Source organism: Nerophis ophidion, linkage group LG10 (assembly GCF_033978795.1).
Source record: "Nerophis ophidion isolate RoL-2023_Sa linkage group LG10, RoL_Noph_v1.0, whole genome shotgun sequence".
Classification (NCBI taxonomy): domain Eukaryota; kingdom Metazoa; phylum Chordata; class Actinopteri; order Syngnathiformes; family Syngnathidae; genus Nerophis; species Nerophis ophidion.
This window is the reverse complement of record NC_084620.1, coordinates 55,947,809-55,967,433: the sequence shown is the minus strand read 5'-3', so window position 1 is coordinate 55,967,433 and position 19,625 is coordinate 55,947,809. Positions and strand designations below refer to the sequence as shown.

Here is a 19,625-nt window from a genome sequence, read left to right as displayed (position 1 = left end):
TGTGACCTCAATAGCTTTAAACTCTGCATGCACTATAAAATGTTCCTACTTAGATGTGGTGTGAAAGTCACGTGTGTTGTACTGTTGTGTAATAGCACCGTTCACGCTGACTCTGCAGTTTACTGCTGTTACAACACTGGTTGTGTTGCTGCTGTGTAACAATAAACAAACATTTAAATAAATGAAAATGTTCTTCTACACTTTCTTATTCACTACCACTAAACATTAAAGTGCAAAATATTAACGTGTTTTTATATATATATATATATATATATATTAACTTGTTTTATTTCATTAACATGCTTTATTTTCTATTTTTGTTGTATATATTATAAAATGTATTTCTATTAACTTGTTTTATATATTATAAACAAGTTTTATATTTTATTACACTGTGACTTGTTTTATATATTATGAACGTGTTTTCGATATTACCTTATTTTTACACACAATTAACTTGTTATATAGACATTAATATAAACTTTTTAAATGTCAACTTAATTGTTCCTTATATTAACGCGTTTTATAAATTATTAATAATTTGTTTTATAAATTAATAATTATTTGTAATATTTATTGTTTTATATGTTGTTTTTTATATATGCTAGTATTGTTGATAACTTATTTTAAATATTATTAACTGGTTTTATGTACCAATAACTTGTTTCATATATTATAAACGTATTTTATACATTGATTTGGTTTAGATATTAACATATTCTATGTATTAATTTGTTTTATATATTGATTTGGTTTATTAATAAGTTGTTTTATAAAATACGTTAACTAATTTTATATATTATCAACTTGTTTTATATAATATTAATAACTTGCCTCATGTATTATTACTAATAACTTGTTTTGTATATTGATTAGGTTGCAAGGTTAAATTGTTTTATAAATCATAACTTGTTTTATAGTTAACTTCATTTATATAACATTGACTTTTATATAACATATTCATACATAAACTTATTGTATATCATATTAATAACTTGTTTTATAAATAGATTTGTTTTACATATTAATAACTTGTTTACTATAAAGATATGTTTTATATATAATTAATTTGTTTAATTTATTATCAACTAGTTGTAGATATTTTTTTTTATACTTGTTAAATATATTTGTAATTTTCAGGAGCCTGCCAATTATTGCCTTTTTAAATCTTCATCTTTGTGTATTAGTTCAATCAACAGAACAATTATATACATATTATATTTTCTTCACGTACAACAAATGAAAGTAATATTAATTTGTCGCTTGCATCTTTCAAAGAAACAGCTTTCACAGCATCTCGGAAGTGAAAAACTTTCATTGCAATGCATGATGGGAAATCTCTGACCTTAGCCAGGAAGCGTTTGACAGCCGGGTAGGGTGCGATCATGTCCAGGAAGGGAGGCGTCCACTTGCGGAAGCGCGGCGTTGTTATGCCGACCAGGAATGTTCCGTGGTCGCTGAGGCGAATGTTGTCAGGGTAACCCACCATGTTGTCCATGACCACCTCCTTGGTGCCTGCCTTAGTGCCTTTTAGCCAGAACCTGAAACAAACACAGTCGAATTGTCCTGTCACCGTTTGTGTATTTCTACCCTTCTTGAGACACGAAGAAGGCAAAGTATCTTCCATATGAGGAGGTGATGACATAAATCATGGTCCCAATAACATTGCATCTAATAGACAATGTCTCATTTGCACCCCTGCTGGTGACATCTATCAACATGAGGGTGGTCCCAAAAAGGAGGGACTTTTCAAATTTGCTGTGTGTCGCTTTTAAAAGTGCTCCCCTCTGCTCAACATATGAAATAACAAGTGTGTGTAAAAATTTGAAGGGCTCCCCCTCTGGCCAACATATGTATGTAATAACTAAAGTGTGTGTAAGAAAGTGAAATGCGCCCCATTTGACCAAAATTAATTAAAAAAAATACAAAATGTATATAGAAACATACTGAAATAACTCGAAGTAAATAATTTAGATTAATAAACAATTAAAAAAAAAATGTTTTTAACTAAAAAAAAAAATGTTTTTAACTAAAAAAACCCATCTCACAATGTGTCGGCTTTTTTCTTTTAAAATTGGGAACAATTTCTCATATTCTTTCTGTAATATTGCAATATTTTCTCATAAATGTGTTACTTTTTTATGTAAAATGATTACTTTTTAATGCAAAATGGTGACATTTGTCATGTAAAAGTTTGACTTTTACCACAAAATTGCCATTTTTTTGTTCTTGTAAAACAGTGAATTTTTTTTTGTAAAATGGTGACTTTTTTCATAATTTTACAAAGTAAAATTCCGATTATTATTATTATAATATTGCGGGAAATTTATTTATTTTTCTTATTAAATTGTGACTTTTGGCGAGTAAAATTGTGACTATTTTCATAATATTGCCAAAATATTCAGCTTTTATTGTAAAATGCGACTGTTATCGAGTTAAATTCCAACTTTTATCATAATATTGCACAAATGTTCGGTTTTTCTTATAAAATTTTAACTTGCAATGAGTAAAATTACGACTTTTATTACAATACTGCCAAAATTCTATGTTTTTCTTGTGAAATTGTGACATTTTTCTTGTGGAATCCCAATTAATTTTTCGCAACAAACTTTTTTATATTTGCATAGTATGTATATATTATTAATGTTGTAAATACACATCTTTATATATCTAGAAAGGCTAGAGGCATTTTTCTATGGTCTCAAGAAGGTAAGAAATACAAAAATGTGCGTCTGTGTGTTCTTGCATTTCTAACCTTCTTGAGACATGAAGAAGGAAAAGTACCTTCCATATGAGGAGGTGTGAAGAGATGACATAAATCATGGTCCCAATAACATTGCATCTAATAGACAATGTCTCATTTGTGGTGACATCTATCAACATGAGGGTGGTCCCAAAAACGAGGGAATTTTCACATTGACTGTGTGTCGATTTTAAAAGTGCTCCCCTCTGGTCAACATATGAAATAACCAGTGTGTGTAAAAATTTGAAGTGCTCCCCCTCTGGCCAACATATGTACGTAATAACTATAGTGTCTGTAAGAAAGTGAAAATGCGCCCCCTTTGACCAAAAGTAATAAAAACTAAAAACAAAATGTATATAGAAACATACTGAAATAACTCAAAGTAAATAATGAAGATTAATAAACAATTTCCCCAAAAATTTTTTTGAACTAAAAAAACCCATCTCACAATGTGTCGGCTTTTTTCTTTTAAAATTGGGAACAATTTCTCATATTCTTTCTGTAATATTGCAATATTTTCTCATAAATGTGTTACTTTTTAATGCAAAATGGTGACATTTGTCATGTAAAAGTTTGACTTTTACCACAAAATTGCCATTTTTTTGTTCTTGTAAAACAGAGAATTTTTTTTTGTAAAATGGTGACTTTTTTCATAATTTTGCAAAGTAAAATTCCGATTATTATTATTATAATATTGCGGGAAGTTTGTTTTTTTTTCTTATTAAATTGTGACTTTTGGCGAGTAAAATTGCGACTATTTTCATAATATTGCCAAAATGTTCAGCTTTTCTTGTAAAATGCGACTGTTATCGAGTTAAATTCCAACTTTTATCATAATATTGCACAAATGTTCGGTTTTTCTTGTAAAATTTTAACTTGCAATGAGTAAAATTACGACTTTTATTACAATACTACCAAAATTCCAAGTTTTTCTGGTGAAATTGTGACTTTTTCTTGTGAAATCCCAACTTATTTTTCGCAACAAGCTTTTTTATATTTGCATAGTATGTATATATTATTAATGTTGTAAATACACATCTTTATATATCTAGAAAGGCTGGTCCTAAAGAGGGAGGCATTTTTTTATGGTCTCAAGAAGGTAACAAATACAAAAATGTGCGTGTGTGTGTGTTCTTGCATTTCTAACCTTCTTGAGACATCAAGACAGAAAAGTATCTTCCATATGAGGAGGTGTGAAGAAGTGATGACATAAATCATGGTCCCAATAACATTGCATCTAATAGACAATGTCTCATTTGCACCCCTGCTGGTGACATCTATCAACATGAGGGTGGTCCCAAAAAGGAGGGATTTTTCACATTGACTGAGTGTCGCTTTTAAAAGTGCTCCCCTCTGGTCAACATATGAAATAACAAGTGTGTGTAAGAAATTGAAATGTACCCCCTTTGGCCAAAATTAATAATTACATTTTTTTTTTTTATATACAGTGACATACTGTAATAACGAAAGTAAATAATGTAGATAAAAAACAAATTAGTAAAAAAAATAAAAATAACTAAATTTTTACCTTTTTTATATTTGCATACTATGTATATATTATTAATGTTGTAAATACAAATATGTATATATCTAGAAAGGGTGGTCCTAAAGAGGGAGGCATTCTTCAGGGGTCTCAAGAAGGTCACAAATACACAAATGTGTGTGTTTACCGCAGGATGCGGCCGATGCTGGTCTCGGCCAGGAGCAGGAAGTTCTCGTCGGGCGAGAGCGCGATGCCGTTGGGCATGTAGAGAGAATCCAGCAGGACGCTCACTTCTCCAGTGTGAGGATCGTAGGAGAGAAGACGGCCGAGGTTGTTCAGCTCGATGACCTGGGAAGAAGACATGACATGGTGAGCCACCAGGGGGCAGCACTTCCCTGTTTAGGAAGAAAGGTCACCTCCAGCTTGACATGTCTCCTCCCCCAGCGACTGGAAGAGTCGGTGAAATAAACCATCCCCGTCTGGGAGGAGATGTCCAGGCCGTTTAGGAAGGCGAAAGGAACACCAGCAGCGCCTAAAAACAAACAAAACCTTCTTTTTCACCACCATTTCCAGGATATTTCACAACTTTTTTACTGAGATACAAAAAAAAGTGACACCCACCCTCTGAGTTGGACACCAACACCGTCTTCTCTCCGGTATGCGGGTCAACGCTGTGCAGTCCCAAGTAGGAGTCGGCCACGATGAGGTTACCATGGCGATCCAGACGCAAGCCGTGAGGACGACCACACACCGGCTCGTAGGCCGTGCTGCTTCCTGATCGCACACATATGACATCTGTAACGCCCCCTTCGGGTTTTACACAGTCTTTTTGTACTTATACTTTGTCTTTGTGTACTTACACTTTGTCTTTGTGTACAGACACTTTGTCCTTACGTACATACACTCTGTGTTTGTGTACTTACTCACTGTGTTTGTGTACTTACTAGGGGTGTGGGAAAAAATCGATTCAAATACGATTCTCATTGTTTTAAAAATCGATTAAAAAAATTATATATATATTTTTTTTAAATCAATCCAACAAACCAATACACAGCAATACCATAAAAATGCAATCCAATTCCAAAACCAAACCTGACCCAGCAACACTCAGAACTGCAATAAACAGAGCAATTGAGAGGAGACACAAACACCACACAGAACAAACCAAAAGTAGTGAAACAAAGATGAATATTATAAACAACAGTATCAAAATTAGTTATGACTTCAGCATAGCAGTGATTAAAAATCCCTCATTGACATTATCATAAAAAAGAACAATAGTGTCACAGTGGCTTACACTTGCATCGCATCTCATAAGCTTGACAACACACTGTGTCCAATGTTTTCACAATGATAAAATAAGTCATATTTTTGGTTCGTTTAATAGTTAAAACAAATTTACATTCTTGCAATCAGTTGATAAAACATTGTCCTTTACAATTATAAAAGCTTTTAAAAAAAATCTACCACTCTGCTAGCATGTCAGCAGACTGGGGTAGATCCTGCTGAAATCCTATGTATTGAATGAATACAGAATCCTTTTGAATCGGAAAAATATCATTTTTGAATCGACAATCGAAACGAAAAAAAAAATCGATATATTATCGAATCGTAACCCCAAGAATTGATATTGAATCGAATCGTGGGACACCCAAAGATTCTCAGCCCTAGTACTTACACTTAGTCCTTACGGACATACACTCTTGTTTGTGTGCTTACTCACTGTGTTTGTGTACTTACTTACACTTAGTCTTTGTGTACTTACACTTAGTCTTTGGGTACTTAAACTTAGTCCTTACATATATACACTTTGTCTTTTTGTATTTACTCACTGTGTTTGTATACTTATACTTTGTCTTTGTGTACTTATACTGTATTTTTGTAATTGTACTTAGTCTTTGTACTTGCTCTTAGTCCTGAAATACTTACACTTCCTCTGTACGTACTTACACTTCGTCCGTACGTACTTACACTTCCTCTGTACGTACTTACACTTCGTCCGTACGTACTTAGACTTTGTCAGTACGTACTTACACTCTGTCTTTGTGTACTTACTGTGTTTGTGTACTTATACTTTCTTTGTGTACTTATACTTAGTATTTGTACTTAAACTTCGTCCGTACGTACTTACGCTTCGTCCGTACGTACTTACGCTTCGTCCGTACGTACTTACGCTTAGTCCGTACGTACTTACGATAAGTCCGTACGTACTTAGACTTTGTCAGTATGTACCTACACTCTGTCTTTGTGTACTTACTGTGTTTGTGTACTTATACTTTGTTTGTGTACTTACACTGTTTTTTTGTACTTACACTTCGTCCGTACGTACTTACACTTCATCCGTACGTACTTACACTCTGTATGTACGTACTACCACTCTGTCCATACGTAATTACTCTGTGTTTGTGTACTTACTCACTGTGTTTGTGTACTTATACGTTGTCTTTGTGTACTTACATTGTCTTTGTGTACTTACACTTAAGTGTGTACTGACATTTTGTATTTGCATACTTATAATTTGTTTTTGGGTACTTATGCTTCATCTTTGTGTACTTACACTTAATTAATGGCTACTTATACTTAGTTTTTGTGTACTTACACTTAGTCTTTACATACTTATAGCTAGTCTTGTTGACTTACACCTAACCTACGTATACAAGACATGCTAGCAACCATGTAATACGTATATTATGCATGCTAGCATAAATCTTCTTTGGGCTTGGCCGATAAAATGATAATATATATCGCGATAGACACGATCGATATCATTAAAAAATGCGTTCAATAAAACGTTCCATAGTTATATTTTTTGTTTCTTTTGGGTCGGAAGTAACTGGAAAGAATGAAGAATAGTTGGCTGCATGAGCAACGCAGTCTGGTAACTTCGATAAAACAAAAAAGAAAGTCACCTCGACAGTATATCATTTTTTTAATTTTTTCAAAAGACCGCAGTCCTTTGCCACGCTCATTTTTTCTTTTAAATCCTCCTGAGTTCCGTATTTAGATGTACGGATACAACACGTAGGAACTAAAATGCAGGACTGAATGAATTAAATAAATAACAAAATATAAACAATGTGCTACTTTATAATAATAATTTGGTTCATCCATCCATCCATCCATTTTCTACCGCTTATTCCCTTTCGGGGTCGCGGGGGGCGCTGGCTCAGCTACAATCGGGCGGAAGGCAGGGTACACCCTGGACAAGACGCCACCTCATCGCAGGGCCAACACAGATAGACGGACAACATTCACACTCACATTCACACACTAGGGCCAATTTAGTGTTGCCAATTAACTTATCCCCAGGTGCATGTCTTTGGAAGTGGGCGGAAGCCGGAGTACCCGGAGGGAACCCACGCATTCACGGGGAGAACATGCAAACTCCACACAGAAAGATCCCGAGCCTGGATTTGAACCCAGGACTGCAGGAACTTCGTATTGTGAGGCAGACGCACTAACCCCTCTGCCACCGTGAAGCCCTAATTTGGTTCAATAATATTTAAATAATAATGACTGTATAACAAAAAATTATTTCCATACTTGAATAAGAATAGGAGACCAAATTAATATTACACAGACAACGTGAATTCCCGGCACTAAAAATTCTGAAAATAATTCTTCTCAGGTTTCTACGTTTATACTTTGCACTATTTTGTCATACATAAATAAGCATTACTTACTTTTGCACCTTCATTTTAAGAGGTTATTGTTAACTGCTTATCGTGATTTTAGAATTTTTTTCCATTGTAGTGTTGACATTCTTTTTCTTTATGCCTTAATCACTGAGAGGGTTATAAACAAAAGAAGATTACATTAAAAATAAATAAATACATTTAAAAAATATATTTTTTTTAACATTAATGTACTTTTCAACTGGTCCATATTTTCTTAAGTCATAAGTAATATTGTCATATTTAAACTATTGTGTTGAAGTCTGGGGAAATTGTTATAAATGACATCTACAACCTTAATTCACTCTGCAGAAAAAGGCCATCAGGATTGTTTCCAATGTTCACTACAGACATCATTCAAATCCACTATTTATGGACTTAAAGCAACTTAAACTGAAGGATGTGATCAACTTTAAAACTGCTCAAATTGTGTTTAGGGCATCCCAAAACTCTCTACCATCCAATATACAGAACATATTCCATGATAGAGATGATCACCATAGTTACAGTTTAAGAGGAAACAACAAATTATATATGCCCAAATTTAGAACAACTTTAAAATCAATGTGCATTTCAGTGCGTGGAGTCACTTTGTGGAACAACTTAGGGGACAACTTAAAAATGTGTTCTGGCATGATTCAATTCAAAACGCTGTTTAAAAAAGAAGTACTGAAGAAGTACGAGGAGGAAAGAGAGTGATGCCCTCAGCACAGAGCCATGAGAGAGAGGTGTATGGTCAGAGAGTGTCTGGGCCCGTGTGCGCGCGTGTGTGTGTGTGTTTTGTCTCGTCTTGTCTTGTCTCATAGTATTGTTAGTGTACAGGAGTTTTTCTTATTTTTGTTTAGTGGATATTGTACTTGTATTATATTGATTATGTTAAATGTGGAATGAGTGAAATGGGTTGGAATATTATAAGCATCTGATTCATCCAACCCCTTTTCAAGCCTTGCATGAATATCTCTGCCAAAATGTAAAAAAAAAAAAAAAAAACTGTGTTTATTTGTACTGTGCAGGTTTGAAATAAATATTTCAATTCAATATAAATAATCATCAATATAAAAATACTTACCAAGAGAAAACAGAATAACAGCAATAAATATATATAACTAATGTGCTACTTTGCAATAATATTTTGGTTCCATAATATTAAAATAATAATAATTGCATAACAAAAAAAATAGGTTCCGTACTTAAATAAGAATAGGAGACCAAATTAATGTTAAACAGACCAGCACTAAACATTCAGAAAATAGTCCTTCTCAGGTTTCTATGTTTACACTATTTTGTCACACTTTAATAAGCATTTCTTACTTTTACACCTTCATTTTAAGAGGTTGTTGTTAAGTGCTTATTGTGATTTTAGAATTTTGTTAATCGTATTTTCCGCACTATAAGGCGCACCTAAAAACCTCAAATTTTTCTCAAAAGCTGCCTTATAATCCGGTGCGCCTTATATATGGACCAATATTAACTACGGTAAGCAGCCGCCGATTTCATTTTCCCCCGTAGGACAAGAAGCGCGCGGTGCATGCTGGGATATATGACAGCGCCAGGTGGGCCGTTTTCATTCCCATTTGTGTGTTTGTGTAAAGACCCCAAAATGGCTCCTATTGAGAGACATGATTTCAGGAAAGCAGGAATTGTCACCAAACTTCTAGACAACAGCAGCGACACTGACTCCATTAACGACATCTCGAAATAGTGCAAAGCAATAACAAATGTATCAATAACTCAACGTTGCTCAAACGATAATGTCACACAACACAACACACAAAATAAACATGTAAAGTAGGGCTGGGCGATATATACGATATATCGCAGGTTCGTCTCTGTGCAATATAGAAAATGACTATATCGTAATATTCAATTATATGTTCTCACACCGTTGCTTTAAGCTGCGTGTCTCACTCCTTCTCGTCTGTCCTTCTCACAGAGACGTAAAATAAGCCTGCCTTCTTACATACGTCACATACTCTCGCGAGTCTAGCGTCATAGCTCTCGCCGATCAGAGAAAGAGAGATGGTGCGAAACTTATCACAAATGGAGCAAGAACAATAAATGTCCAACATAAAGAGCTGGGGGTCCATCATCTGGCGGTGGTTTGGTTTCAAGTGGGAAGATATTCAGCAGACAACAGCAATATGCTGTTCAATGTACATACTATGATGGTTAACCTCTGTGATGACTGTATTATGCTGATAGTATACAGTATATTTGTACCATGAATTGATTAACGTGGACCCCGACTTAAACAAGTTGAAAAACTTATTGAGGTGTTACCATTTAGTGGTCAATTGTACGGAATATGTACTGTACTGTGCAATCTACTAATAAAAGTATCAATCAATCAATGCAAAGTATGCAGCAGAAGTGTTACTACAAAAACGTAGCAACACTATTAATTTGTTCTTTCATTTAAAAAGTCACCCGTGAGAGAATGAAGAGTATTTAATGAATACAGTTTTGGTCAATTGACTTAGTTGTGATTTCCCTCTCTGCATGAAAGTTTAAAAGTAGCATATATTAATGCAGTATGAAGAAGATTTTTTTTATGTAGACACATAGAATCATCATACTGCTGTGATTATATGCATCATATAGGCAGAGAAGAGGACTGTTGACAAACTGGTGAGCATCCTGGATGATGCCAGTCACCCTCTGCATACAGTTATCAGTAGCCAGAGGAGCCTGTTCAGTGCTAGACTGCTTCATCCCAAGTGCAGGACTAATAGACTCAAGAACGCCCTTTGTCCCACACGCCATTAGACTGTACAACTCCTCTCTGGGACGGGGGACGGGGGGTATTAGGATGACAGGGGATGCAAAACATTAACAGTGCAATACGTTTTTTCATAACATGGTCACTACTGCCTACTTTGTCTTGTTATATTCTTATTTTACTGTTATATTGTTATTCCCATTGTTTTTATTCTTTTTGTAATATTTCTGTATTTTGTTTCCTTTTAAACCCCCATTATTTACTTTTTACTTTTTTCTTTAAATTGATCTCAACTCTGTACACTGCTGCTGGAATTTTAATTTTCCTGAAGGAACTCTCCTGAAGGAATCAATAAAGTACTATCTATCTATCTATCTATCTATCAAGTGTTCATTTAAGACCAAGGCAAAATATCGTAATATATATCGTATATCGCAATATGGCATAAAAATATCGTGATATTAATAAAAGCCAATATTGCCCAGCCCTAATGTAAAGCTCACTTTATCAAGTTATTCCTCATCCACGAATCCCTTGAATTCTTCATCTTCAGTGTCCAAATCAAACATGCCACAAGAGGTCTCACAACTACGGTAAGCAGCTGCCAATTTCATTTTCCCGAGTAGAAGTGATAAGGTTTGGACACAATGTATCATGGGTAATGGCTAGAGATGTCCGATAATATCGGCCGATAAATGCTTTAAAATGTAATATGGCAAATTATCGGTATCGGCTTCAAAAAGTAAAATTAATGACATTTTAAAACGCTGCTGTACGGAGCAGTACATAGGGGATACTTGCCAACCCTCCCAATTTTCCCGGGAGACTCACGAATTTCAGTGCCCCTCCCGAAAATCTTCCGCGGCAACCATTATCCTGAATTTCTCCCAATTTCCACCCAGACAACAATACTGGGGGGCGTGCCTTAAAGGCACTACTTTTACCGTCCTCTATAACCTGTCGGCACGTCCGCTTTTCCCTCATACAAACAGCGTGCCGGCCCAGTCACATAATATATGGGGCTTTTACACACACAAAAGAGAATGCAAATCATACTTGTTCAACAGCCATACAGGTCACACTGAGGGTGGCCGTATAAACAACATTAACACTGTTACAAATATGCGCCACACTGTGAACCCACACCAAACAAGAATGACAAACACATTTCGGGAGAACATCCGCAGCGTAACCCAACATAAACACAAAAGAACAAATACACAGAACCCTTGGCAGCACTAACTCTTCAGGGACGCTACAATATATAAGCTGCTGTTTTGAGGCATGTTATAAAAAATAATGCACTTTGTGACTTCAATAATAAATATGGCAGTGCCATGTTGGCATTTGTTACAATAACTGAAGTTGAAGTTGTTCTCTAATTTTGGAAAACCTTGTTTTTGATTGATTGAAACTTGTATTAGTAGATTGCAGAGTACAGTACATATTCCGTACAATTGACCACTAAATGGTAACACTCGAATAAGTTTTTCAACTTGTTTAAAGGGGAACATTATCACAATTTCAAAAGGGTTAAAAACAATAAAAATCAGTTCCCAGTGGCTTGTTGTATTTTTTGAAATTTTTTTTCAAAATTTTACCGGTCCCGGAATATCCCTAAATAAAGCTTTAAAGTGCCTTATTTTACCTATCTTCGAAACCACTATCCATTTCCCTGTGACGTCATACAGTGCTGCCAATACAAACAACATGGCGGTTACCACAGCAAGATATAGCGACATTAGCTCGGATTCAGACTTGGATTTCAGCGGCTTAAGCGATTCAACAGATTACGCGTGTATTGAAACAGATGGTCGGAGTATGGAGGCAGATAGCGAAAACGAAATTGAAGAAGAAATTGAAGCTATTGAGCGAATAGCTATTGACGCTATTAGGCCATAGCGTGGGTGTACCTAATGAAGTGGCCCATAGCATGGCTGCCTTATTAGCATCGGCGGTAAAATGTGCGGACCAAACGATCAGGACTTTTGCATCTTGTGACACTGGAGCAACTTAAATCCGTCAATTGTTAAGTGTTTGTTTCGCATTAAATGTGGGTATCTAGTTTCAATGTTTATTTATATAGCCCCAAATCACAAATGTCTCAAAGGACTGCACAAATCATTACGACTACAACATCCTCGGAAGAACCCACAAAAGGGCAAGGAAAACTCACACCCAGTGGGCAGGGAGAATTCACATTCAGTGGGACGCCAGCGACAATGCTGACTATGAGAAACCTTGGAGAGGACCTCAGATGTGGGCAACCCCCCCCCTCTAGGGGACCGAAAGCAATGGATGTCGAGCGGGTCCAACATGATACTGTGAAAGTTCAATCCATAGTGGCTCCAAGACAGCAGCGAGAGTCCCGTCCACAGGAAACCATCTGAAGCGGATCAGCAGCGTAGAGATGTCCCCAACCGATACAGGCGAGCGGTCCATCCTGGGTCCCGACGGGCGGTCCATCCTGGGTCTCGACTCTGGACAGTCAGTACTTCATCCATGGTCATCGGACCGGACCCCCTCCACAAGGGAGGGGGGGGACATAGGAGAAAGAGAAGAAGCGGCAGATCAACTGGTCTAAAAAGGAGGTCTATTTAAAGGCTAGAGTATACAAATGAGTTTTAAGATGAGACTTAAATGCTTCTACTGAGGTAGCATCTCGAACTGTTACCGGGAGGGCATTCCAGAGTACTGGAGCCCGAACGGAAAACGCTCTATAGCCCGCAGACTTTTTTTGAGCTCTAGGAATCACTAATAAGCCGGAGTCTTTTGAACGCAGATTTCTTGCCGGGACATACGGTACAATACAATCGGCAAGATAGGCTGGAGCTAGACCGTGTAGTATTTTATACGTAAGTAATAAAACCTTAAAGTCACATCTTAAGTGCACAGGAAGCCAGTGCAGGTGAGCCAGTACAGGCGTAATGTGATCAAACTTTCTTGTTCTTGTCAAAAGTCTAGCAGCCGCATTTTGTACCAACTGTAATCTTTTAATGCTAGACATGGGGAGACCCGAAAATAATACGTTACAGTAATCGAGACGAGACGTAACAAACGCATGGATAATGATCTCGGCGTCTTTAGTGGACAAAATGGAGCGAATTTTAGCGATATTACGGAGATGAAAGAAGGCCGTTTTAGTAACGCTTTTAATGTGTGACTCAAAGGAGAGAGTTGGGTCGAAGATAATACCCAGATTTTTTACAGAGTCACCTTGTTTTATTATTTGGTTGTCAAATGTTAAAGTTGTATTATTAAATAGAGGTCGGTGTCTAGCAGGACCGATAATCAGCATTTCCGTTTTTTTGGCATTAAGTTGCAAAAAGTTAGCGGACATCCATTGTTTAATTTCCTTAAGACACGCTTCCAACTGACTACAGTCCGGCATGTTGGTCAGCTTTAGGGGCATGTAAAGTTGGGTGTCATCAGCATAACAGTGAAAGCTAATACCGTATTTGCGTATGACGTCACCTAGCGGCAGCATGTAGATGCTGAAGAGTACAGGGCCAAGGACCGAACCCTGGGGAACTCCACACGTTACCTTAACATAGTCCGAGGTCACACTGTTATAGGAGACGCACTGCATCCTATCAGTAAGATAAGAGTTAAACCATGACAGGGCTGAGTCTGACATACCAATTCGTATTTTGATACGCTCTAATAAAATATTATGATCGACGGTATCGAAAGCAGCGCTAAGATCGAGGAGCAGCAACATAGATGACGCATCAGAGTCCATCGTTAGCAATAGATCATTAGTCAATTTTGCGAGGGCTGTCTCAGTCGAGTGATTTGCCCTGAAACCGGATTGAAAGGTTTCACATAGATTGTTAAACGCTAAGTGCTCATTTAGCTGCTCCGCAACAATTTTTTCGAGGATTTTCGAAATAAAGGGAAGGTGAGACACCGGTCGGTAGTTTACCATGAGGTCAGGATCGAGGTTAGTTTCAAATGTACATACAGCTGGCGTAAATAGCATGTTAGCGTCGATTAGCGTAGCATGTTGGCATCGATTAGCTGGCAGTCATGCTGCCACCAAATATGTTTGATTAGCACATAAGTCAAGAACATCAACAAAACTCACCTTTGTGATTTCGTTGACTTAATAGTTGCAAATGCATCTGCAGGTTATCCATACATCTCTGTGCCATGTCTGTCTTAGCATCGCCGGTCAAATGTGAAGACACTCTGGTAAATTCAATAGGGGTCTGGCGGCAGATTTCTTGCCAGTGGTGCAACTTGAATCCCTCCCTGTTAGTGTTGTTACACCCTCCAACAACACACCCACGAGGCATGATGTCTCCAAGGTTCCAAAAAATATGTCGAAAAAACGGAAAATAACAGAGCTGAGACCCGGTGTTTGTAATGTGAAAATGAAAATGGCGGGTGTGTTACCTCGGTGACGTCACGTTCTGACGTCATCGCTAAAGGACCAATAAACAGACAGGTGTTTAATTTGCCAAAATGCACCCATTTAGAGTTCGGAAATCGGTTGAAAAAATACATGGTCTTTTTTCTGCAACATCAAGGTATATATTGACACTTGCATAGGTTTGGTGATAATGTTCCCCTTTAAGTCGGGGTCCACGTTAATCAATTCATGGTAAAGTTTAATGCGTCCAGCGGGGCATCACAACAAAATTAGGCACAATAATGTGTTAATTCCACTACTGTATATATCGGTATCGGTTGATATCAGAATCGGTAATTAAGAGTAAGAAAATATCGGATATCGGCAAAAAAGCCATTATCTTACATCTCTAGTAATGGCAGTCAGGTTTGGTGGAATCGAGCCACACAGTTTTTTGACCTTACTCTTGCTTTTTCTTACTGTAACACACTCGCTTTATTTTGCCATTCATTTTTGTCCCACATTGTTATTGTTTGACGTTCTGAATGATTAAGTTGACAAGTAAACGATACAAAACGAAGAGGAGCGTCAGGAATTTAGTTTGTTGTTGCCGCAGCAAGCGAAGCAGGAGAAAGTAGACGAGCGTCAAGCTAAGGCTTCTTTAGGAAACTACACCATCCATCCATTTTTTACCGCTTGTCCCTTTCGGGGTCACGCGGTGGCTAAAACATGTAAATAATCATCAATATAAAAAAGTTTTAAAGAGAAAAATGATCAGTGTTTACGGACAATTCGTCCATTTTTAAAAAAAAAGTGATTTCATGTGTAATTTAAAAAGACAAACCACATTCTGGTAGGTTCTGGCCCATTTGGGTGATGAAGGTGAGGCTGTCATCAGCACCGATCCTCCACAGCTTCCCATCCACCGTCCCCGTGTAGACGTTCCCTGGGAAAAGAACACACACGTTATTTGTCAAAGCTGTCGCAACAACAATGGGGTCAAAGGTGACGCTGACGCACCCCCCTCATCGGCAGTGAAAGATTCTGGACCGTAGAGTTTCCCCTCAAAGAGTCTGCGGCCTTCCTGCAGGCGAGTGTTGGCAGCGAGCGGACCGTCGAGCGGCGGCGGAGGCCCTTTCAGCCTGGAGAGGAGGGCGAGTCAGGTCAAAGTTCAAAGGTCGGTGTGGGTTAGTGCACGTACACGTGAGGCTTGGGGTCGATGGGGGAAGGCAGGAGGTAAAGTCCAGCGGCCACGGCCAGCAGGGCCACCGACAGCCACCTTTGACCCCACCTGGCAACACAGGATGAGTCAGCAATAATATTAATGAGCACTCCGTCCGCCATGTTTGTAGTCCAACTTATACACAAAATATACAAATACAACTAATAGATCTGGTATTTTGTAATTGACCCAATTGATGTGTATTTTACGGTAAATAAACGTTATTTGAAGCTTAAAGGCCTGCTGAAATGAGATGTTCTTATTTAAACGGGGATAGCAGGTCCATTCTATGTGTCATACTTGATCATTTCGCGATATTGCCATATTTTTGCTGAAAGATCATAAAGTTCGCAACTTATGGTCACTGATAAAAAAGCCATGCCTGTACCGGAAGTAGCAGACGATGTGCGCGTGACGTCACGGGTTGTGGAGCTCCTCACATCTGAACATTGTTTACAATCATGGCCACCAGCAACGAGAGCGATTCGGACCGAGAAAGCGACGATTTCCCCATTAATTTGAGCGAGGATGAAAGATTCGTGGATGAGGAAAGTGAGAGTGAAGGACTAGAAAAAAAGAAAAGAAAAAAAAAGACGAGGGCAGTGGCAGCGATTCAGATGTTATTAGACACATTTACTAGGATAATTCTGGAAAATCCCTTATCTGCTTATTGTGTTACTAGTGTTTTAGTGAGATTATATAGTCGTACCTGAAAGTCGGAGGGGTGTCTCTGAGGGAAGCCACGTTTCTCGACGAGGCGAAGGCAGCCGGTCGGGTCGGGCTGAGCTTTTTTTCCCCCTCCTTCCCGGTGGAAGCATCCCACGTTCGAGGTCGGCCAGTCGGAGGAGGCAAGAGAGTTCGCAGCTGCCTCTTTGACAGGTGCACGAGGAACGACGCAAGCTCCGCTCATGTCTACGGTAAGAGCCGACTTGTTACCACAATTTTCTCACCGAAACCTGCCGGTTGAAATGTAGTAGGGAACAATGTTCGCTTGACCGCTCTGTTCCATAGTAAAGCCTCACCTTCGGGAATGTAAACAAGGAAATACCGGCTGTGTTTATGTGGCTAAAGACGGCCGCTATACACCGCTTCCCAACCTACATGTTTGTTCTTTGACGTCTCCATTATTCATTGGACAAATTGCAAAAGATTCAGCAACACAGTTGTCCAGAATACCGTGTAATTATGCGACTTATAGCTGCGATCTGAGCTGGAACAAAACTTCCGCTACAATCCGTGACGTCTTTATACGCGTCATCATACCGCGACGTTTTCAGCAGGATAATTCGTGCGAAATTTTAAATTGCGATTTAGTAAACTAAAAAGGCCGTATTGGCATGTGTTGCAATGTTAACATTTAATCATTGACATACAAACTATCAGACTGCGTGGTCGGTAGTAGTGGGTTTCAGTAAGCCTTTAAGAAATGTCATTGCCGTATTTGTAAGCCCAGTCGAACATTTTCAGTTTTGTGCTTCGCACCTATTTTGTCAATAATTAAACCAAACTTTAAACGACATAATTATGACGACAGTCTTACTAACGTAATGTCGGTCTGGAACTATTAAAAAAAAACTTTTAAATAAAAGAACTTGAAAAAAATAAAAGTTAAACTTACATGGTTTTAAGTGGTCGTCTGGAACCGAATGAGCAAACATTAATGAAGGGAAGTGAAGACATTCGTTGAAAAGGGAACATCCGTCTTGGTTTTTCAAAGTAAAAGCTGGTGGTGAAAGAGATTGTAAAATGAAGGCGCGTTATTGGGTTAAAATGTTGAAAAATCATCAAATAAGAGTTGTTGAAGATGTTAATTGTTTTAATACTTACATTGCCGGTTCCAACCATACGTTCATTTAAACAAGAATAAAACTTTTCCTTTTACGTCGAAGCCAGGTCGGACTTTTACCGGGTGTTTACACTACAACTGCTAGCTTTCTTGTACGCGTGCGCGTGTGAGTTTGTAGGGGGCAGGGGAGGTGGGTTCAAACTAAGGTCAGGAGGCGGAGCTTAAAAAAATATGGCAACAAAATAGAAAAAACGTAAATATAGCAACAATATGTATTACTAAATCTTTTTTTGGTACTAAATGTATGTAGCTGATGTTTTTTTTTTCATGGAATTATTAATTTTATTAAATAAATAAAAAATATGTGTATAAAAACCCAGTGCAAAACTCATTGCTTCAAAACCCAGGACCCGCATCCGTTAAATTTAAGACAAAAGCACCTCATTGGCTGTTTATGAGATAGGATCGGTGTCTTCAGTCTTAATTTACCGGAAGTGAGTCTTGGAGATAGGTGTTGTCAATCAACACTAAATGGTCCCTATTGTGTGAATGTGAGTGTGAATGTTGTCTGCCTATCTGTGTTGGCCCTGTGATGAGGGGCAACTTGTCCAGGGTGTACCCCGCCTTCCGCCCGAAGGAGCTGGAATAGGCTCCAGCACCCCCATAAGGGACAATTGGTAGAAAAATGGATGGATGGAGTCTTGAGTTTTTAAGCAACGAATATTTCTGTACTGATTTTTTTATACAACGTAATTTTAGATACTTTTTACACTTATTTATTTACACAATGAGTTTCTAAAACATTGTATTTTAACAAAATGTTTTTTTAAACACACATTGCAGCATAATTTTATATAAAAATTCACAAATCACAAAATTCAAAGGCAAACAATTTAGTGGCTAATTCAGTGCCAAAAAAGCTTTTGTAATGGACACAAATAAAAAAAATAAAAAAGTTGTTTTCCTTTTTAAAAGTCACCTTTAATAGCTGCACGTGAGCGATTACAACGCTGAAGCATCTGCAAAAAAAACAACAAAACAATCTTCAGTTTGCAGACGCCGTAACGAGAGAGAAAGGCACACTTTTTGAGTAAAAGTCCACAAATTCCTTCCTGAACTATGGCTTTAACTACAGCAACTAAACACAACTTCCAGAACGATTGCAATTCATTCTCATTTTGGACTCCAGCTGCGACTTCTATTGTCATTGCACAGCTTCACGAGACTCAACAGTTGCCATGGTAACACGCCGTACACGAACACGCGGCCTAAAAAGGGCCCACACCATGTATACGTGGTGAAATAAAGTGTGGAAAGTCACGTCAACATTGCAGGAGTTTGCAGCGTAGTGAAAAAGAGTAAAAAAGGAAGAAAAAAAACACATTATAAAAAAAAAAACATCATCCCTGAATAAGTCATTTAAAGTGCCCCCACCCCAAAAAACATCTTAAGTTGATACAACTGATGTAAAGTTCAGCTAAGAGATACACAACACATTAAGATGTGATAAGCGTTTCCATGGAGACGCTCATAATCAAGTATGGTAGCACAGAAAGGACAAAATGTGTTCAGAATTAATTTGTTAATTTGGACCTTCGATTAAATTTTAATCTATTATCAAAATTCATAAATTTTCCTAAATGC

At 37.6% G+C, this 19,625-nt stretch overlaps 1 protein-coding gene and 1 long non-coding RNA gene across 3 annotated transcripts in view; one reads left to right on the top strand and one right to left on the bottom strand.

The window, feature by feature from the left end:
* Positions 1-19,511, bottom strand: part of zgc:194209 (uncharacterized protein LOC570908 homolog) — a 20,072-nt gene extending 561 nt beyond the window's left edge. Inside the window, exons 1-9 of one of the 2 annotated variants that reach the window (XM_061914189.1) lie at positions 18,961-19,511; positions 17,814-17,918; positions 16,175-16,264; positions 15,994-16,115; positions 15,818-15,919; positions 4,848-5,000; positions 4,643-4,758; positions 4,414-4,574; positions 1,346-1,541 (exon numbers count right to left, since the gene is read on the bottom strand). In XM_061914189.1, coding sequence (XP_061770173.1) covers positions 1,346-1,541; positions 4,414-4,574; positions 4,643-4,758; positions 4,848-5,000; positions 15,818-15,919; positions 15,994-16,115; positions 16,175-16,264; positions 17,814-17,893 — 1,020 coding nt within the window. In that variant the 5' untranslated portion in view covers positions 17,894-17,918; positions 18,961-19,511. Of the gene's footprint in view, positions 1-1,345; positions 1,542-4,413; positions 4,575-4,642; positions 4,759-4,847; positions 5,001-15,817; positions 15,920-15,993; positions 16,116-16,174; positions 16,265-17,813; positions 17,919-18,022; positions 18,269-18,960 lie in introns of those variants that run through there. The other variant, XM_061914188.1, reaches the window with a different exon arrangement.
* On the top strand, positions 4,220-5,148 carry LOC133561042 (uncharacterized). The gene is made up of 2 exons (XR_009808557.1): positions 4,220-4,595; positions 4,671-5,148. It is a non-coding gene; the product is annotated as an uncharacterized LOC133561042 (long non-coding RNA).
* Positions 19,512-19,625: the final 114 nt, after the last annotated feature.